Source organism: Neodiprion lecontei, chromosome 3 (assembly GCF_021901455.1).
Source record: "Neodiprion lecontei isolate iyNeoLeco1 chromosome 3, iyNeoLeco1.1, whole genome shotgun sequence".
Taxonomy (NCBI): Eukaryota; Metazoa; Arthropoda; class Insecta; order Hymenoptera; family Diprionidae; genus Neodiprion; species Neodiprion lecontei.
In genome coordinates, this window is record NC_060262.1 from 33,086,202 (window position 1) to 33,108,891 (window position 22,690).

General features: G+C 38.4%; 1 protein-coding gene across 1 annotated transcript; it reads right to left on the reverse strand.

Annotated features, from left to right (window-relative positions):
• Positions 1-18,122: 18,122 nt before the first annotated feature.
• On the reverse strand, positions 18,123-22,119 carry LOC107219629 (CXXC-type zinc finger protein 1). The gene is made up of 5 exons (XM_015657904.2): positions 21,573-22,119; positions 20,654-20,775; positions 20,178-20,268; positions 19,160-19,957; positions 18,123-18,752 (listed from the first exon to the last, which is right to left on the reverse strand). The coding sequence occupies exons 1-5, from the start codon at positions 21,597-21,599 to the stop codon at positions 18,237-18,239; spliced, it is 1,554 nt and encodes a 517-aa protein (XP_015513390.1). The 5' UTR covers positions 21,600-22,119; the 3' UTR covers positions 18,123-18,236.
• Between the last annotated feature and the right edge of the window lie 571 nt (positions 22,120-22,690).

A 22,690-nucleotide genomic window follows, 5' to 3' on the forward strand; every position in this document is an offset into this window, starting at 1 on the left:
GGCGAAAATTTTCGCGATTTTGAAAAGTGCTGGAATCAATTCTTTGGCGCACTATATCGACGTAATTTTGCGAGAGAAATGGATTGGGCGCAATTCCAATACGCTGCGATCAACGCATCAAAAGTTACAGCCAATAAACGAGATCCTGTGTTTTCGACATTTTTCAGCAGGTGCTTTTTTGCTCGCCGTTTCTCTCCTGTTGATCCTAGGCTATTTTCGCTGCGTTTTCTGAGTTCCTGAGGGTCCAATTAGTCAAAAAAGGGTCATTTAAATCGAATCTGAGACCAAAAGTTTTTTGCCCAAAAAAAAAGTAAGGCTAACCCCTTTGTGTTTTTGGCGAAAATTATCGCGATTTTGAAAAGTGCTGGAATCAATTCTTTGGCGCACTATATCGACGTAATTTTGCGAGAGAAATCGATTGGGCGCAGTCGGAATACACTGCGAGCGGTGGTTCAAAAGTTACAGCCAAAAAACCAGAACCTGAAATTTCGACATTTTTCATCAGGTGCTTTTTTGCTCGCCGTTTCTCTCCTGTTGATCCTAGGCTATTTTCGCTGCGTTTTCTGAGTTCCTGGGGGTCCAATTAGTCAAAAAATGGTCATTTAAATCGAATCTGAGACCAAAAGTTTTTTGCCCAAAAAAAAAGTAAGGCTAACCCCTTTGTGTTTTTGGCGAAAATTATCGCGATTTTGAAAAGTGCTGGTATCAATTCTTTGGCGCACTGTATCGACGTAATTTTGCGAGAGAAATGGATTGGGCGCAATTCCAATACGCTGCGATCAACGCATCAAAAGTTACAGCCAATAAACGAGATCCTGTGTTTTCGACATTTTTCAGCAGGTGCTTTTTTGCTCGCCGTTTCTCTCCTGTTAGTCCTACGCTCTTTTCGCTGCGTTTTCTGAGTTCCTGAGGGTCCAATTAGTCAAAAAAGGGTCATTTAAACCGAATCTGAGTCCAAAAGTTTTTTGCCCAAAAAAAAAGTAAGGCTAACCCCTTTGTGTTTTTGGCGAAAATTTTCGCGATTTTGAAAAGTGCTGGAATCAATTCTTTGGCGCACTATATCGACGTAATTTTGCGAGAGAAATGGATTGGGCGCAATTCCAATACGCTGCGATCAACGCATCAAAAGTTACAGCCAATAAACGAGATCCTGTGTTTTCGACATTTTTCAGCAGGTGCTTTTTTGCTCGCCGTTTCTCTCCTGTTGATCCTAGGCTATTTTCGCTGCGTTTTCTGAGTTCCTGAGGGTCCAATTAGTCAAAAAAGGGTCATTTGAATCGAATCTGAGACCAAAAGTTTTTTGCCCAAAAAAAAAGTAAGGCTAACCCCTTTGTGTTTTGGGCGAAAATTTTCGCGATTTTGAAAAGTGCTGGAATCAATTCTTTGGCGCACTATATCGACGTAATTTTGCGAGAGAAATGGATTGGGCGCAATTCCAATACGCTACGATCAACGCATCAAAAGTTACAGCCAATAAACGAGATCCTGTGTTTTCGACATTTTTCAGCAGGTGCTTTTTTGCTCGCCGTTTCTCTCCTGTTGATCCTGGGCTATTTTCGCTGCGTTTTCTGAGTTCCTGAGGGTCCAATTAGTCAAAAAAGGGTCATTTAAATCGAATCTGAGACCAAAAGTTTTTTGCCCAAAAAAAAAGTAAGGCTAACCCCTTTGTGTTTTTGGCGAAAATTTTCGCGATTTTGAAAAGTGCTGGAATCAATTCTTTGGCGCACTATATCGACGTAATTTTGCGAGAGAAATCGATTGGGCGCAGTCGGAATACGCTGCGAGCGGTGGTTCAAGAGTTACAGCCAAAAAACCAGAACCTGAAATTTCGACATTTTTCATCAGGTGCTTTCTTGCTCGCCGTTTCTCTCCTGTTGGTCCTACGCTCTTTTCGCTGCGTTTTCTGAGTTCCTGGGGGTCCAATTAGTCAAAATAGGGTCATTTAAATCGAATGTGAGACCAAAAGTTTTTTGCCCCAAAAAAAAGTAAGGCTAACCCCTTTGTGATTTTGGCGAAAATTTTCGCGATTTTGAAAAGTGCTGGAATCAATTCTTTGGCGCACTATATCGACGTAATTTTGCGAGAGAAATGGATTGGGCGCAATTCCAATACGCTGCGATCAACGCATCAAAAGTTACAGCCAATAAACGAGATCCTGTGTTTTCGACATTTTTCAGCAGGTGCTTTTTTGCTCGCCGTTTCTCTCCTGTTGATCCTAGGCTATTTGCGCTGCGTTTTCTGAGTTCCTGGGGGTCCAATTAGTCAAAATAGGGTCATTTAAATCGAATCTGAGACCAAAAGTTTTTTGCCCAAAAAAAAAGTAAGGCTAACCCCTTTGTGATTTTGGCGAAAATTTTCGCGATTTTGAAAAGTGCTGGAATCAATTCTTTGGCGCACTATATCGACGTAATTTTGCGAGAGAAATGGATTGGGCGCAATTCCAATACGCTGTGATCAACGCATCAAAAGTTACAGCCAATAAACGAGATCCTGTGTTTTCGACATTTTTCAGCAGGTGCTTTTTTGCTCGCCGTTTCTCTCCTGTTAGTCCTACGCTCTTTTCGCTGCGTTTTCTGAGTTCCTGAGGGTCCAATTAGTCAAGAAAGGGTCATTTAAATCGAATCTGAGACCAAAAGTTTTTTGCCCAAAAAAAAAGTAAGGCTAACCCCTTTGTGTTTTTGGCGAAAATTTTCGCGATTTTGAAAAGTGCTGGAATCAATTCTTTGGCGCACTATATCGACGTAATTTTGCGAGAGAAATGGATTGGGCGCAATTCCAATACGCTGCGATCAACGCATCAAAAGTTACAGCCAATAAACGAGATCCTGTGTTTTCGACATTTTTCAGCAGGTGCTTTTTTGCTCGCCGTTTCTCTCCTGTTGATCCTAGGCTATTTTCGCTGCGTTTTCTGAGTTCCTGAGGGTCCAATTAGTCAAAAAAGGGTCATTTAAATCGAATCTGAGACCAAAAGTTTTTTGCCCAAAAAAAAAGTAAGGCTAACCCCTTTGTGTTTTTGGCGAAAATTTTCGCGATTTTGAAAAGTGCTGGAATCAATTCGTTGGCGCACTATATCGACGTAATTTTGCGAGAGAAATCGATTGGGCGCAGTCGGAATACGCTGCGAGCGGTGGTTCAAGAGTTACAGCCAAAAAACCAGAACCTGAAATTTCGACATTTTTCATCAGGTGCTTTCTTGCTCGCCGTTTCTCTCCTGTTGGTCCTACGCTCTTTTCGCTGCGTTTTCTGAGTTCCTGGGGGTCCAATTAGTCAAAATAGGGTCATTTAAATCGAATGTGAGACCAAAAGTTTTTTGCCCAAAAAAAAAGTAAGGCTAACCCCTTTGTGATTTTGGCGAAAATTTTCGCGATTTTGAAAAGTGCTGGAATCAATTCTTTGGCGCACTATATCGACGTAATTTTGCGAGAGAAATGGATTGGGCGCAATTCCAATACGCTGCGATCAACGCATCAAAAGTTACAGCCAATAAACGAGATCCTGTGTTTTCGACATTTTTCAGCAGGTGCTTTTTTGCTCGCCGTTTCTCTCCTGTTAGTTCTACGCTCTTTTCGCTGCGTTTTCTGAGTTCCTGAGGGTCCAATTAGTCAAAAAAGGGTCATTTAAATCGAATCTGAGACCAAAAGTTTTTTGCCCAAAAAAAAAGTAAGGCTAACCCCTTTGTGTTTTTGGCGAAAATTTTCGCGATTTTGGAAAGTGCTGGAATCAATTCTTTGGCGCACTATATCGACGTAATTTTGCGAGAGAAATGGATTGGGCGCAATTCCAATACGCTGCGATCAACGCATCAAAAGTTACAGCCAATAAACGAGATCCTGTGTTTTCGACATTTTTCAGCAGGTGCTTTTTTGCTCGCCGTTTCTCTCCTGTTGATCCTAGGCTATTTGCGCTGCGTTTTCTGAGTTCCTGGGGGTCCAATTAGTCAAAAAAGGGTCATTTAAATCGAATCTGAGACCAAAAGTTTTTTGCCCAAAAAAAAAGTAAGGCTAACCCCTTTGTGTTTTTGGCGAAAATTATCGCGATTTTGAAAAGTGCTGGAATCAATTCTTTGGCGCACTATATCGACGTAATTTTGCGAGAGAAATGGATTGGGCGCAATTCCAATACGCTGCGATCAACGCATCAAAAGTTACAGCCAATAAACGAGATCCTGTGTTTTCGACATTTTTCAGCAGGTGCTTTTTTGCTCGCCGTTTCTCTCCTGTTGATCCTAGGCTATTTTCGCTGCGTTTTCTGAGTTCCTGAGGGTCCAATTAGTCAAAAAAGGGTCATTTAAATCGAATCTGAGACCAAAAGTTTTTTGCCCAAAAAAAAAGTAAGGCTAACCCCTTTGTGTTTTTGGCGAAAATTTTCGCGATTTTGAAAAGTGCTGGAATCAATTCTTTGGCGCACTATATCGACGTAATTTTGCGAGAGAAATCGATTGGGCGCAGTCGGAATACGCTGCGAGCGGTGGTTCAAGAGTTACAGCCAAAAAACCAGAACCTGAAATTTCGACATTTTTCATCAGGTGCTTTCTTGCTCGCCGTTTCTCTCCTGTTGGTCCTACGCTCTTTTCGCTGCGTTTTCTGAGTTCCTGGGGGTCCAATTAGTCAAAATAGGGTCATTTAAATCGAATGTGAGACCAAAAGTTTTTTGCCCCAAAAAAAAGTAAGGCTAACCCCTTTGTGATTTTGGCGAAAATTTTCGCGATTTTGAAAAGTGCTGGAATCAATTCTTTGGCGCACTATATCGACGTAATTTTGCGAGAGAAATGGATTGGGCGCAATTCCAATACGCTGCGATCAACGCATCAAAAGTTACAGCCAATAAACGAGATCCTGTGTTTTCGACATTTTTCAGCAGGCGCTTTTTTGCTCGCCGTTTCTCTCCTGTTAGTCCTACGCTCTTTTCGCTGCGTTTTCTGAGTTCCTGAGGGTCCAATTAGTCAAAAAAGGGTCATTTAAATCGAATCTGAGACCAAAAGTTTTTTGCCCAAAAAAAAAGTAAGGCTAACCCCTTTGTGTTTTTGGCGAAAATTTTCGCGATTTTGAAAAGTGCTGGAATCAATTCTTTGGCGCACTATATCGACGTAATTTTGCGAGAGAAATGGATTGGGCGCAATTCCAATACGCTGCGATCAACGCATCAAAAGTTACAGCCAATAAACGAGATCCTGTGTTTTCGACATTTTTCAGCAGGTGCTTTTTTGCTCGCCGTTTCTCTCCTGTTGATCCTAGGCTATTTTCGCTGCGTTTTCTGAGTTCCTGAGGGTCCAATTAGTCAAAAAAGGGTCATTTAAATCGAATCTGAGACCAAAAGTTTTTTGCCCAAAAAAAAAGTAAGGCTAACCCCTTTGTGTTTTTGGCGAAAATTTTCGCGATTTTGAAAAGTGCTGGAATCAATTCTTTGGCGCACTATATCGACGTAATTTTGCGAGAGAAATGGATTGGGCGCAATTCCAATACGCTGCGATCAACGCATCAAAAGTTACAGCCAATAAACGAGATCCTGTGTTTTCGACATTTTTCAGCAGGTGCTTTTTTGCTCGCCGTTTCTCTCCTGTTGATCCTAGGCTATTTTCGCTGCGTTTTCTGAGTTCCTGAGGGTCCAATTAGTCAAAAAAGGGTCATTTAAATCGAATCTGAGACCAAAAGTTTTTTGCCCAAAAAAAAAGTAAGGCTAACCCCTTTGTGTTTTTGGCGAAATTTTTCGCGATTTTGAAAAGTGCTGGAATCAATTCTTTGGCGCACTATATCGACGTAATTTTGCGAGAGAAATGGATTGGGCGCAATTCCAATACGCTGCGATCAACGCATCAAAAGTTACAGCCAATAAACGAGATCCTGTGTTTTCGACATTTTTCAGCAGGTGCTTTTTTGCTCGCCGTTTCTCTCCTGTTAGTCCTACGCTCTTTTCGCTGCGTTTTCTGAGTTCCTGAGGGTCCAATTAGTCAAAAAAGGGTCATTTAAATCGAATCTGAGACCAAAAGTTTTTTGCCCAAAAAAAAAGTAAGGCTAACCCCTTTGTGTTTTTGGCGAAAATTTTCGCGATTTTGAAAAGTGCTGGAATCAATTCTTTGGCGCACTATATCGACGTAATTTTGCGAGAGAAATGGATTGGGCGCAATTCCAATACGCTGCGATCAACGCATCAAAAGTTACAGCCAATAAACGAGATCCTGTGTTTTCGACATTTTTCAGCAGGTGCTTTTTTGCTCGCCGTTTCTCTCCTGTTGATCCTAGGCTATTTTCGCTGCGTTTTCTGAGTTCCTGGGGGTCCAATTAGTCAAAAAAGGGTCATTTAAATCGAATCTGAGACCAAAAGTTTTTTGCCCAAAAAAAAAGTAAGGCTAACCCCTTTGTGTTTTTGGCGAAAATTTTCGCGATTTTGAAAAGTGCTGGAATCAATTCTTTGGCGCACTATATCGACGTAATTTTGCGAGAGAAATGGATTGGGCGCAATTCCAATACGCTGCGATCAACGCATCAAAAGTTACAGCCAATAAACGAGATCCTGTGTTTTCGACATTTTTCAGCAGGTGCTTTTTTGCTCGCCGTTTCTCTCCTGTTGATCCTAGGCTATTTTCGCTGCGTTTTCTGAGTTCCTGAGGGTCCAATTAGTCAAAAAAGGGTCATTTAAATCGAATCTGAGACCAAAAGTTTTTTGCCCAAAAAAAAAGTAAGGCTAACCCCTTTGTGTTTTTGGCGAAAATTTTCGCGATTTTGAAAAGTGCTGGAATCAATTCTTTGGCGCACTATATCGACGTAATTTTGCGAGAGAAATGGATTGGGCGCAATTCCAATACGCTGCGATCAACGCATCAAAAGTTACAGCCAATAAACGAGATCCTGTGTTTTCGACATTTTTCAGCAGGTGCTTTTTTGCTCGCCGTTTCTCTCCTGTTGATCCTAGGCTATTTACGCTGCGTTTTCTGAGTTCCTGGGGGTCCAATTAGTCAAAAAACGGTCATTTAAATCGAATCTGAGACCAAAAGTTTTTTGCCCAAAAAAAAAGTAAGGCTAACCCCTTTGTGTTTTTGGCGAAAATTTTCGCGATTTTGAAAAGTGCTGGTATCAATTCTTTGGCGCACTATATCGACGTAATTTTGCGAGAAAAATCGATTGGGCGCAGTTGGAATACGCTGCGAGCGGAGGGTCAAAAGTTACAGCCAAAAAACCAGAACCTGAATTTTCGACATTTTTCAGCAGGTGCTTTTTTTCCACGCCGTTTCTCTCCTGTTGGTCCTACGCTCTTTTCGCTACGTTTTCTGAGTTTCTGAGGGTCCAATTGGTCAGATCAGGGTCATTCAAATCGAATCTGAGACCAAAAGTTTTTTGCCCAAAAAAAAAGTAAGGCTAACCCCTTTGTGTTTTTGGCGAAAATTTTCGCGATTTTGAAAAGTGCTGGAATCAATTCTTTGGCGCACTATATCGACGTAATTTTGCGAGAGAAATGGATTGGGCGCAATTCCAATACGCTGCGATCAACGCATCAAAAGTTACAGCCAATAAACGAGATCCTGTGTTTTCGACATTTTTCAGCAGGTGCTTTTTTGCTCGCCGTTTCTCTCCTGTTGATCCTAGGCTATTTTCGCTGCGTTTTCTGAGTTCCTGGGGGTCCAATTAGTCAAAAAAGGGTCATTTAAATCGAATCTGAGACCAAAAGTTTTTTGCCCAAAAAAAAAGTAAGGCTAACCCCTTTGTGTTTTTGGCGAAAATTTTCGCGATTTTGAAAAGTGCTGGAATCAATTCTTTGGCGCACTATATCGACGTAATTTTGCGAGAGAAATGGATTGGGCGCAATTCCAATACGCTGCGATCAACGCATCAAAAGTTACAGCCAATAAACGAGATCCTGTGTTTTCGACATTTTTCAGCAGGTGCTTTTTTGCTCGCCGTTTCTCTCCTGTTGATCCTAGGCTATTTTCGCTGCGTTTTCTGAGTTCCTGAGGGTCCAATTAGTCAAAAAAGGGTCATTTAAATCGAATCTGAGACCAAAAGTTTTTTGCCCAAAAAAAAAGTAAGGCTAACCCCTTTGTGTTTTTGGCGAAAATTTTCGCGATTTTGAAAAGTGCTGGAATCAATTCTTTGGCGCACTATATCGACGTAATTTTGCGAGAGAAATGGATTGGGCGCAATTCCAATACGCTGCGATCAACGCATCAAAAGTTACAGCCAATAAACGAGATCCTGTGTTTTCGACATTTTTCAGCAGGTGCTTTTTTGCTCGCCGTTTCTCTCCTGTTGATCCTAGGCTATTTTCGCTGCGTTTTCTGAGTTCCTGGGGGTCCAATTAGTCAAAAAAGGGTCATTTAAATCGAATCTGAGACCAAAAGTTTTTTGCCCAAAAAAAAAGTAAGGCTAACCCCTTTGTGTTTTTGGCGAAAATTATCGCGATTTTGAAAAGTGCTGGAATCAATTCTTTGGCGCACTATATCGACGTAATTTTGCGAGAGAAATGGATTGGGCGCAATTCCAATACGCTGCGATCAACGCATCAAAAGTTACAGCCAATAAACGAGATCCTGTGTTTTCGACATTTTTCAGCAGGTGCTTTTTTGCTCGCCGTTTCTCTCCTGTTAGTCCTACGCTCTTTTCGCTGCGTTTTCTGAGTTCCTGAGGGTCCAATTAGTCAAGAAAGGGTCATTTAAATCGAATCTGAGACCAAAAGTTTTTTGCCCAAAAAAAAAGTAAGGCTAACCCCTTTGTGTTTTTGGCGAAAATTTTCGCGATTTTGAAAAGTGCTGGAATCAATTCTTTGGCGCACTATATCGACGTAATTTTGCGAGAGAAATGGATTGGGCGCAATTCCAATACGCTGCGATCAACGCATCAAAAGTTACAGCCAATAAACGAGATCCTGTGTTTTCGACATTTTTCAGCAGGTGCTTTTTTGCTCGCCGTTTCTCTCCTGTTGATCCTAGGCTATTTTCGCTGCGTTTTCTGAGTTCCTGAGGGTCCAATTAGTCAAAAAAGGGTCATTTAAATCGAATCTGAGACCAAAAGTTTTTTGCCCAAAAAAAAAGTAAGGCTAACCCCTTTGTATTTTTGGCGAAAATTTTCGCGATTTTGAAAAGTGCTGGAATCAATTCTTTGGCGCACTATATCGACGTAATTTTGCGAGAGAAATGGATTGGGCGCAATTCCAATACGCTGCGATCAACGCATCAAAAGTTACAGCCAATAAACGAGATCCTGTGTTTTCGACATTTTTCAGCAGGTGCTTTTTTGCTCGCCGTTTCTCTCCTGTTGATCCTAGGCTATTTTCGCTGCGTTTTCTGAGTTCCTGAGGGTCCAATTAGTCAAAAAAGGGTCATTTAAATCGAATCTGAGACCAAAAGTTTTTTGCCCAAAAAAAAAGTAAGGCTAACCCCTTCGTGTTTTTGGCGAAAATTTTCGCGATTTTGAAAAGTGCTGAAATCAATTCTTTGGCGCACTATATCGACGTAATTTTGCGAGAGAAATCGATTGGGCGCAGTCGGAATACACTGCGAGCGGTGGTTCAAAAGTTACAGCCAAAAAACCAGAACCTGAAATTTCGACATTTTTCATCAGGTGCTTTTTTGCTCGCCGTTTCTCTCCTGTTAGTCCTACGCTCTTTTCGCTGCGTTTTCTGAGTTCCTGAGGGTCCAATTAGTCAAGAAAGGGTCATTTAAATCGAATCTGAGACCAAAAGTTTTTTGCCCAAAAAAAAAGTAAGGCTAACCCCTTTGTGTTTTTGGCGAAAATTTTCGCGATTTCGAAAAGTGCTGGAATCAATTCTTTGGCGCACTATATCGACGTAATTTTGCGAGAGAAATGGATTGGGCGCAATTCCAATACGCTGCGATCAACGCATCAAAAGTTACAGCCAATAAACGAGATCCTGTGTTTTCGACATTTTTCAGCAGGTGCTTTTTTGCTCGCCGTTTCTCTCCTGTTGATCCTAGGCTATTTTCGCTGCGTTTTCTGAGTTCCTGGGGGTCCAATTAGTCAAAAAAGGGTCATTTAAATCGAATCTGAGACCAAAAGTTTTTTGCCCAAAAAAAAAGTAAGGCTAACCCCTTTGTGTTTTTGGCGAAAATTTTCGCGATTTTGAAAAGTGCTGGTATCAATTCTTTGGCGCACTATATCGACGTAATTTTGCGAGAAAAATCGATAGGGCGCAGTTGGAATACGCTGCGAGCGGAGGGTCAAAAGTTACAGCCAAAAAACCAGAACCTGAATTTTCGACATTTTTCAGCAGGTGCTTTTTTTCCACGCCGTTTCTCTCCTGTTGGTCCTACGCTCTTTTCGCTACGTTTTCTGAGTTTCTGAGGGTCCAATTGGTCAGATCAGGGTCATTCAAATCGAATCTGAGACCAAAAGTTTTTTGCCCAAAAAAAAAGTAAGGCTAACCCCTTTGTGTTTTTGGCGAAAATTTTCGCGATTTTGAAAAGTGCTGGAATCAATTCTTTGGCGCACTATATCGACGTAATTTTGCGAGAGAAATCGATTGGGCGCAATTCCAATTCGCTGCGATCAACGCATCAAAAGTTACAGCCAAAAAACGAGATTCTGTTTTTTCGAAATTTTTTAGCAGGTGCTTTCTACTTTGTAATTTCTATTCTGTTGATACCACGCTCTTGTCGCTGCGTTTTCTGAGGTTCAACAGGTGTGAAAGAAAAATCCCAAACTCGTAGGGACTAGTTCCAGTTCCAGTTTATTCAATCTAGTACAAGTGTTCGGGTGTCAGTGTATACTACTTTACCAAGTTTCCAAATAGTATAAATCTATTATGTTACACTAGTACATTATACTCATGATTTTATAATAATAATTACTATAATAATATTCTCATAGATATAATTAGTATGTTATTTCTATATAGAACAGATACTGCGATATATATTTCATCGAGCAGAATATGAACAACGTTGTATCAAATAGTCATTAATGTTGTTTTTAAGCGCAGTTTGGGTTCCAGTCTGAGCACCTACAATGCTAAAAGCTACAATGGACCTCCGCAGGATTCGAGATGTGTAATTTTGTATTACTATCATACCTAACATTGAGTAAATTGAATAACACCTACTGGAATTTCTCCGTAATTTTTTCGCATCTTCTCAGGTATTGGTCCCACGACGCTCCAAATACCTTTTTGTAATACTAGAGTTCCAATAAGTCTGGAAAGGGATCGTTCGAATTGATTCCATGAAGAAAAATTATCCGCTCGAAAAAAAGGAAGGTAGACCTCGTCAGTTTTTTTCTATCCGTTGTTTGTGAATTTTGGGCAGTGCTGAAATTAATCTCTTCATACGGTACATCGACGTAGTTTACTGAGAGAAGTCGATTCGACGCAGTTGCAATACGCTGCGAGGAACGCACCAGAAGTAGCGGACAACAAATAGAAGATTCCGTTAGTAGTTCCTCTGCTGCTGATTCTACGCTCTTTTTTGTGCGATTTTTGCGTTCCTGCGGGTCCAATTAGTGTAACGGTCATACTAATCGAATCTGAGACTAATATCTTTCGGTCAAAAAATGAAGAAAAAAGTAAGGTGATAGCTACTGAATTTGAGCTTGCGCGAAAAATGAATTAATATCATTTATTGTAAGCATAAGTTTATAAAAAAATATAATTACAATTGCTCTCAAATATCTATCATCTAAATTGCTATCAAATATATAAATGTGTTTCGCTCGCCATTCCGAAATCCCCGTTCTCCTCGGCTTCCTCGTCCTCCTCCTCGACCACCTCGATCACCCGCAACCACCCCTAACCACCTCCGACCACCGCCAACCACCGCCAACCTCCTCCAACGACCACCGCTAACCACCTCGGGTGATACCTTGAATATCAATAAATATTTTCAGTATTCGAACACGTCAAAAATATTATTAAATTTTCGTTGGTTGTAACAGTCAATGATGCCAAGATTCAATTCATGAAATGTAGCTTTTATTACGACGTTTTGGCAGGACCCCGCTTGCCATCATCAGGTTTCTTAAAAAAATACTGATTGGTGTTGATGTTGTTGCTTGTTGATAAGATGATGTGTGATCCTTGTGGAGGCATTTTGGATGTGACATCCGTATGTGGATCCAATTCAATTATAGATGATGTTTGAAGTTCGTGACTGTGTTTTTGTGACCTGCGATGACTGCCCAAAAAATTCTGGTATTTGTTTCACAGTATACAGAATGAACACTGTCTTTGTGAATGTGCTACAAATGACGTTTAAACGTGCGCGTAAGTATAACGTATTGTGATTTTATGACAATAAATTTCGTCAAAAAATACCGCAGAACTATCAGCTAAATACTGACAGATTTGAAACACTACGCATAGCAATTTTAGCTCTAATTGAACGACGTTATCGTCATGTATTCCTATGTATACCATGCCAACCACTCACCAATATCAATATCTTGATCCTGGTCGTTCGGCTTTTTTTCCGATTCAAAATGTTATCTGAAGCATGCATATTGTTTTGATAGTACAAAACATGACGTTTTTAATTATCAAACTTGTCAACTTGAAAGTTACTCCGGAAGGTCAAAAGTCACCAGGTCAAGGACCTGGACAGCCAGAACTACGGAGCGCTCGTCCTGGAAGTCGAGTTTCACCAGGTAGCGGACCTGGAGCGTATAAACTACGGAACGCTTGTCCTGGAAGTCAAGTTTCACCAGGTAGCGGACCTGGAGCGTAGAAACTACGGATCGCTTGTCCTGGAACTCGAGTTGCACCAGGAAGCGGATCCGAAGCGCAGGATCCAGGAGGTAGAGAACCCGGTACTCGAAATCTGCGGAGCGCGATTCTCAGACGACCGCTCTACCGCGCGGTTGTTTCCAGACTGAGGAATTTGGCTAGCTGATTACTACAGATCGATGACGACAAGAGAAAAAATATTTTGGGTGACGTCACTTTCTGAACATCCGACATCCAAACTTTCGTTTCGAACTTCAATACTATGTATGATATGATATGATGTATAATGATTTTAGTTTTACATATCAGACAAGAAATACGCACTTTACCTTTCTTACCGATTTTAGACTCAAGCGGCTAGGCCCTAGGATGGTCAGCCGTTGACTAAAGATATATTCTTGAGTTAACGGGTCAGCTAATAACGCTGCCGTTCTGCGACAGTCGGATGATAAAAATTTTTGCTCGTACGTTTCAAATGCGTGTTAAAATACACTCGTAGTTTGAAAAAGCTTCGTTCTTTCTCTCCCTGTCACAAAAAAAGAAACAAAATGCTACAAGTCACCTTTTCAGATCTTCAAATCAGGATACTGCATTAAATACTGTCTCATATACGGAGCATCCATTTCATCTCGATCGAAATTAGCGCATCCGTGATGTATTACAGTTACTCTGAATTTTTTTCCATACAAACACTTTCCGAAAAACAATTCTGCTTCTCTACCCAACGTAGATACTTCACTTGCGATTAGCTAAAACAGCGTTTCGATTCTGTGCCTACGAAAATTCAAGATCGACAGAGCAAATGAAAAGTTCTTAGAATAATTATGAATATTAATGTCACGTACTACTACATCGAGCACGTGTTGAATAGAATCCCGTTCCGAAATGAATAATTCTTCTATTTTCATCTTATAGCCGTATTATTGTAGATAATCTAGTTTGTCTCCTGGAAAATTATAAAATTTATAGCATGCATCATGTATTAATCGTAAATGGATCACATATATTAATATCGTGCATGGACCGCATATACATATATACTTTTTGGTCTCTGCATCATTATCACATCTGATCAATTATTATATATGATCTATGTATACATTCTTCTCTCTGGTACCGATACTTTATTTAAATCACTGTTTCGCGAGAGGAATCCGATGCAGACAGTCTCGACTCGTTGTGAACTACGAATCAAAACTCACGATCGAAAAACATTATATGTGCAATGGGTATTCACAGAGGTGAGGAAGACAAATCACAACAAGCTGCGAAATCAGTATTAACATGGAAAACAAACAGAAGTGCCGAATAATGATTGAACATCACATACATCTGATCATTATATAAGGCAAAAATGTGCAATATAAATGACCTCAAGCAGAATATATACAATGTTATACGAGATAGTTATTATTGTAGTTTTTAAGTATAGTTTATGTTCCGGCTTGCGTGCAGGTGTAATGTATGTACTTCTGCAAAAAATGATGTGTATAATACTGTATTGTTACTATTCGATGTAGTCCAGGAATAAATAATGGAACAAAAACTTTTTGCACTTTTTGGGGTACAACGAGTCTGGAGGGGGTCATTTGAATCGGTTCTGACCCAAAAAATTTTTGCTCCAAAATCGTAGGAAAAAGAAGGCTTACCCCTCTACATTTTTTCAGATGAAATTTGACCGATATTGAATGGTGGAATTACTTCTCCGATACAATATTTCTCCGCAACTTTAAATGGGGAATCGGTTTAGCGCAGTCCTGAGTCGCTTACAATCAATTAATAAATAAATTTCCTCGTATACTCGTCGTTATTTTCTTCGCTGTTATTCCTAAGCCATTTCAATGCTTTTCTTGCAATCCTTGGTAATCTCTTTGCTGCTGGTCGTTTGCTCTGTTAGATGACTTTTTTGTGTTCCTGGGGATCCTATTAGTCGAGAAAGGGTCGTACGAATCGATTCTGACGGAAAATTTTTGCTAAAAAAAAGTGATAATAATAATAATAATAATTCTTTATTTATCACAATTTCGTTTGCAATTATTGAAAGTAAAGAGCAAGCAGGGGTTTGGCAGTGGTAGTAGAAACAGCCGCATTTGCACGATGGACAAGGGAAACTGCCGAAAACCTTGTCCAGGTGTAGCCGGACCCGAGTCCAAAGCACCGACCAGGAAAGCGGTGCGGTGCCTGAACGGCGTGACCCGTCTTACATTTTTGCAACTGCCGTTCGGGACCTAATTGATAGTCTATTATAGAATCTTGGTGATCGGTCAATTAAGTAAACGTATTTTTAGTTAACGTTTCGACCCGGATATGGGCCCTCCTCAGAACGATTTATTTATTTAACTGTCAAGAACAACAAAAAATTTTTTTAAAAATAATACTAGAAGTACAATCAGACATTAAATATTGTAGGTGTAATACTCTTAGGGCTATTATATATTATTGGTTAGTAAGAACAATTTGATTAATTGAAAAAAGAAAGGCTTAAAGTGTTAGTTACCTTTTTTTATAAGTAAGTGGACTAAGATGTAGTCGAATTCACAATTTACAATTGGTGGAGACAATGTTCTTTGAGTGACGGTAGTCAGTGTCAATCTTCTAGTTATTTTACATGTAGGAGTTAATAGTTGGAAGTCACTAATTAAAAAGCTTAAAGAACTATGTTTCTTCACAGTCAATATGTCATTGTGTTAAAAGGTTTTTAAAGAAGGTCTTTTTAGCAGTAAAATTAATTTGCAAAGTGTCCAAGAAATGGAGGTAGGCTCTTTATGACTACGTTCCACATGTCTAACAAAAATTATTGTTGGTTGAACCGATTGGGTCAACAGGTGAATAACGACTGATGGGAGAAACAAATATGATCCAGAGTGAAGGTGAACCTAATATAAACAATTATACAAAAAAACAAAAAATATTTTGTGAAAAAAATTATGTAGAAAAACTGTGTTATGGGGACAAAAATTTTGTGTATCTAGTTAAGGTTAAACAATATTTGGTGTGTGGGCGGAGATTAGAGGTTTGTAAATATTACTTAAATGTTCAACATCTTGTCTAAGGTTAACGGAATTGGTGTGACCTACAATGTTGCACATTTCTAGTAATAGTCTTTTATAATAATTGGGTTCTTCACAAAGGATGTTTGTATTGTCGTAGTTAAAAGTATGTTGTTTATTGATACTATGTTTTGTTAGAGCGGTGTGACGTTCTTCAATCTCATGTACATTGCGTTGATGTTCTTTGATTCTGGTGTTAAGGTGGCGGCCAGTTTGTCCGATATAAACTTGGTTGCAATCATTGCAAGGTATTTTATACACAACATTGGATCGTTTGCCAATGGGGATCTTATCTTTTCCCGTGTCAAAAACTAATTGTAAATCTTTTGAATTTTTTCCAACAAACTTGACATTATGTTTGGAAAATAGACGGTTCAAAGACTCAAAGAGACCAGATACATATGGGATGGGAATATATGTAGTAGCAGGTCTATTGTTATCGTCTGCGGGAGCAGAGTCAATATTATTGTCAGGTAAGTTGTTGATGTAGGTGCGTCTCTTATTAATATGTTTGTGTAATAGGCCATGAGAATAATCATTCCATCTTAGTATATTGTATATGAGCGACAGATTTTTTTCCTAGAACTCTGTACTAGAAAGTTTGATGGCTCGGTCAACTACCGTCTATTGAACCGTCTATTTTCCAAACATAATGTCAAGTTTGTTGGAAAAAATTCAAAAGATTTACAATTAGTTTTTGACACGGGAAAAGATAAGATCCCCATTGGCAAACGATCCAATGTTGTGTATAAAATACCTTGCAATGATTGCAACCAAGTTTATATCGGACAAACTGGCCGCCACCTTAACACCAGAATCAAAGAACATCAACGCAATGTACATGAGATTGAAGAACGTCACACCGCTCTAACAAAACATAGTATCAATAAACAACATACTTTTAACTACGACAATACAAACATCCTTTGTGAAGAACCCAATTATTATAAAAGACTATTACTAGAAATGTGCAACATTGTAGGTCACACCAATTCCGTTAACCTTAGACAAGATGTTGAACATTTAAGTAATATTTACAAACCTCTAATCTCCGCCCACACACCAAATATTGTTTAACCTTAACTAGATACACAAAATTTTTGTCCCCATAACACAGTTTTTCTACATAATTTTTTTCACAAAATATTTTTTGTTTTTTTGTATAATTGTTTATATTAGGTTCACCTTCACTCTGGATCATATTTGTTTCTCCCATCAGTCGTTATTCACCTGTTGACCCAATCGGTTCAACCAACAATAATTTTTGTTAGACATGTGGAACGTAGTCATAAAGAGCCTACCTCCATTTCTTGGACACTTTGCAAATTAATTTTACTGCTAAAAAGACCTTCTTTAAAAACCTTTTAACACAATGACATATTGACTGTGAAGAAACATAGTTCTTTAAGCTTTTTAATTAGTGACTTCCAACTATTAACTCCTACATGTAAAATAACTAGAAGATTGACACTGACTACCGTCACTCAAAGAACATTGTCTCCACCAATTGTAAATTGTGAATTCGACTACATCTTAGTCCACTTACTTATAAAAAAAGGTAAATAACACTTTAAGCCTTTCTTTTTTCAATTAATCAAATTGTTCTTACTAACCAATAATATATAATAGCCCTAAGAGTATTACACCTACAATATTTAATGTCTGATTGTACTTCTAGTATTATTTTTAAAAAAATTTTTTGTTGTTCTTGACAGTTAAATAAATAAATCGTTCTGAGGAGGGCCCATATCCGGGTCGAAACGTTAACTAAAAATACGTTTACTTAATTGACCGATCACCAAGATTCTATAATAGATTATATACGAGGTCGAGAATTCTTATTCATCAACCTAATTGATAGGTCGGGGATTTAAAACCAAGTCCTCCCGCTCCGCAGTCACGAGTGCTAGCATCTGAGCTACTACGGTCGGTGAAAAAAAAAAAAAATAAGCTAATCCCTTTGGATTTTTGGTGAAAATTTTGGCGATTTTCAATAATGCTGGAGTCATTATATCGACGTACGATGTCGACATGATTTTGCGAGAGGAATCGATTGCGCGTAGTCTACAATCGCTGCCAGTAACTTCCTCCAAATCGGAGCAAGATTTTATTGTTTTATATTCGACTTGCGAAACCTTTTTCCGTAAATTGGATTCTTAGGAATACGAGAACGGCAAATAGAACTTGGTAGGCTCGACAGCTGCGAAGACGCGACGGAATTTGTGAGAATGTTTCCGTGTTGCGGATGCTATGTTCCTGTACGTAGCGACTTCAGACTATGCGCAACAGATTCCTTTCGCGAAAACGAGCAGCAAGTCTCTATTTTAACACTGATTACCGAAAAATTGGCCGTTCGAACAGGTTCATCTTGCCTACAATAACTATCAATACGCTCTGAAATAACATGACTTTGTTGTTTAGTCATTTATGTATAACAATCTGAAAATTATATAATGGAACCACACAACTTATCGTTGGTTCACAAAGTTTTTTACATTCCATTCGATTATAGTTAAGAGTTGTTCAATTTTTAGTCTGCTGTTTCTGGAATTGGGTATTATATCTGCGTTGTAACTCTTCCTCCATTGCCTCAATCTGTTCCCTACTTTGTTCTTGCGTCATTTGTTCCATTAACTCATGATTGTATGTTGAATGCAGCATCAGGGCCAAGACACCAGCTCGCGTAGCCATGTTAGAACGGATTTGTCTCTCTTGCTCCACCAATTCGTCTATTTTCAACCACTCTCTCACTCGTTCCATGTCTATTTCAGCACGTCTCAGTTTCTCCCATACATAGTGCTTGAGGCAACTCTTTTTTGGTGCACGACAAAATTCACCAGTAGTGTCGAACACATTTGTGACTAATGGGCAACCACATACGTCAGTTTCGCTTATTTTCGGGTCCTTGCAGTGTTCGGGACATAAGACCCGCAATCGTTTGCAATATGTTCGATTGATAGGATTGTAAAAGTCGCAAAACATCACTTGACCCTCAATACGTGTTTTGAACATTGATCCGAATGATGCTTGAGATTCATACTGAAACAAGTACATGAATATTTTAGAAAAATAAATGTAGACTCTAACTGAACTGTTACTAACCCAGTAACATCTAGTTTGGTTATTTGGGGTTCATATTACACATTACACTAAGAAATTTTCAAGGTCGTTGAAAAATATTATTAATGTCATAATTCAAATATTTTGTAGGACTGTAAAAACAATTTTGTTTATTACAAATCCTTAGACTTTTATGGTATTTAACCACGTAAAGTGACATGTAACTAATTATCTCCATATCTAAACTCATTCTGACATGAAAAATTGTTTAACTGGCTTAATAAGAAAATTATTGTTCAACAATTCATATAAGGCACTCCGAGTCATCATAAAATCTTTCAAGCGTATGGAATCACAGTAAATTTCCACAAAAAGTAAGCAATTACCTTGTTAAAACATTTTTCCATGTGTTTAATGGCAGTGCGAGAATGGATTTCGTGTCCACATGTAATACAGTACATGCTCATTTCCGTATCATCCAAATCGTCAACTTCAGTTTTTGGATCAATAGTAGCTTGTTTAGCTCTTTCCAAAATACGATCAAGTTCCGAATGTCGCTTGTCCAATTCTTGCAGGATCCTTCTAACATCATTTTGCTGTTTCCTAACCGTCTCTAATGCTCGCCTATTATTTTGTTCAGCAACACAGGATGTTAATGACCATTCTTGAATTCTCTGCGGTAGTACCTGGTATATTCTATTCGTAGCCAATTTCATTCCGCACTCATCTGAACAATACTTGCTACCGGGTCGAGATTGTTTTGTGCATGCGGGACCGTAACATTGCCGTGGCTGATCCAAATGCTCAGCTCTTTCGTTGCTAGAGTCCCTTCTCCTTTTTCTACCTGGTTTTGAACCTTTATTATATCCTTTCAAGGGTTTGGGTGGTGCACCGAGTACTCTGCACGTTCTCTGGATACATCTCAACTTCAACCTGATAGAAGGACCAAATTTTTTCAAGTGTCTACAAGCATCACATTTGCCGCAGTTTTCTGAGCGTAGACAGCCCGAGCATTCGCCACAACGTTTTGAAGATTTCTTCACAATAGTAGGATCCCAAGGAGCGTCGTATTCGTATCGAATAGCCCTTTCTTTCTCTTTATACTTCTTGTATTTATGATCATCTTGTTCAGATCTACGGGGTTTATAACGTGTTATAAGTGTCGAGTCCTCTTCCCGGCAGCGCTGGAATAGAAATGAAATGACAAGATTTGTTTTTAATTACAGAGAAGAATAAGATCAAGTATATATTCACTTAAAATTTCTAATTTAATTTTTGTTTTGTGAAATGATCTGTTTTTTTTGTATTAAACTGCTCACTGCCTCAATATGCTGTCTAAAAAAAGATTGAATATCTCAATCTTTACACAACATATTCTCTGAGAAATATTCATATTATACTTACAACACAGAAAAACTGCTTGATATGTTTCGCTTCTTTTTCTGTAATATTGATACAATCACCATGGTACCATTCCTCGCAAGCGTCACATCCACTATAATTAATTGTATAATCTTGGTTACAAAATGTCTAATAAAAAGTGACATGATTAAGAATTATTCTATTCGTGGCAGTGACATCTGCTAGATAAGTTGATCCATTAAAAATAGTTCGGTTTGCTGCTGTAGGGATGAAATAGTAAAATGTATCAAAATCGTTAAGTGCAAATCTATCATTTAAAGGAAATCTACTTCTCATAATCCGTGATTTAAGCAGTAACTGATTGAGAAATTTGAATTCGGGTACTTTAGATGTTAACTATAGATGTTTTGAAGGGACAAGAAATAATTGAAGACAATTGAGGTCACTCACAGTGACTACATTATCGGCAACTTACATCTCGTTATTAATGTACTCAAAGAATAAGAATTAAAACTCACATCATGAAACGCGAGCTATCCGAGCTACGACAAATGCAATAAGCTTGACCATCTTGCTTTAGTAACGTTGCAATTTTACTCTTCCTTTCTGGTAACATAAATTGCTTTGCAATCTCTTCTTTCTGTATAAAACAAAACATTTGTACAGATATATATATATATATATATATATATATATATATGAGTACAGTAATTCATGATGGTCAATGTCAGTGGTGTGTCCATTTTTTAAATGATTACAGAGAATACTAAAGCACATAAAACCGTTTCAGGATTGTTGGCTTCGTAATTCAAAATTGTAATTTCTGTCTGAAGCGAACAATCAGAAACAAAAGATGAGCGTGAAACATCCATCATTCTTTTTCAAGTATTTTCAAGTATCTGTCTAATAGTATAATGTGCACTTACATGATGCTTACGTTGAAAGATAATTAAATCATAAAGTAACTATTTAAATTATTTACACAAAATACCTAATATAATGACAGCCTTGATAGTTCCACTGTGGATACTACATTCAATATCGGAGTTCAAATTCAATCAATCTCAACTGGATCATTGAAATGTTATCACACATAATTTAGTATCTCAGTATTTGTTTTCTGAGCATCTTGACAATACACCGCTAACAAAATATTCGAAACAATGTAATAAACGAATATTCTTTGGATTTTAAGTAATGAAATAAAGTTACATATGACAGTTGAAGACGCGTGGTTATGTGAAAAAGGTAAATGGTAAAAAAATGTTATCGCATATATTTAGTGTGATGTATCGTCAGAGAGTTCTGATAGTCCAAAACTCAAAGGTAATAATGCAGTACACGAACTGCAACTTTATATCGAATAGTTAAAACACAGTACTAAATTTCAGTGACAAATAAATAGTACGAGCTGGAAGCAGCGGATAGTCTACTTACCGAAAGACCGTGTCTCTTATCGCCCATGATTAGGCGTGTATTCTGATAACGATTATAGTCCAATTACACTACAATCCAAAGATTCAACCTGCGTCTCTAAAGAGTCAGTTATGAAAAGTAGAGACACAATTATTATTCCATCGTTTTCTCAGAGATCGCCACTTTATACAGCCGCAGCTGCCATCTTGAATTACCTCTACCATACCCACAATGCAGTGCGCGTACCATGTACGCGCCCTTGCTTTTAAACGTAGTTTCGAAAGTGAACTCTGTTGTAACAGAGAAGAGTCCAACAAATGAATCGGTTGATAATTAATAAGTATAAGATAAGCTCAGCGTTATTACTAGGTTTTACCCTCAAGGGTTCACTTTTTTCTGATTTAGAGTTCCGGTACTAAACCTAGAATTAAATGTGTAGGTCGATAATGTTGTAGCATAGTCGGGTAATTTGAAATAATCGTTGAAAGCATAGAAACTGTATAGTGTAAATTATTGATTTACCCCAGATCTTTTTGTACCTTTATGCCATGCATGTATTCAATTTTTTCAATAGGAGCTAGCTCCGGGTTTCAATAGCGAAATTCAAAAAAAGTCGCGTATTTGAATGTGCCGCAATTTTACTACAATAACTTAATCATTTTAATCAAGAATCATCGAATTCCACATTACTTACCACTTTTTTTTCTTTTAACCACAATAATGTGTACAATTTAACTTGAATTTGTGTATGTATGTGCAGATATTGCACAAAAGATATATTAGTTTCATTATCGAAATCATGTATATGCTGCAAGTAATTTTTTCAATTGTTTCCTTTATTGTCTCTATTTTACAAAAACAAAGAAGCAATACTAAAATATTGCTTGGCTGGGAATAACAAGTTTTTTTGGTGGAAATATGCTAACTGCGTTTATACTATGTATATGTGTGTGTGGGTGTGGGGATTAAAAATAGTGTTATCCTTCTGCAGTTAATTTTTTGAAAAAATAACCGTCTGCCAATGCATCACTTCATCGGTGGTTTCAGTTAAAATATTCAGCGAAAACCCGAAATCTGTACGCTTATATATCATTATTCATAAGTTAACAGCACATCACAAAATAAAAAGCTTTTTATCG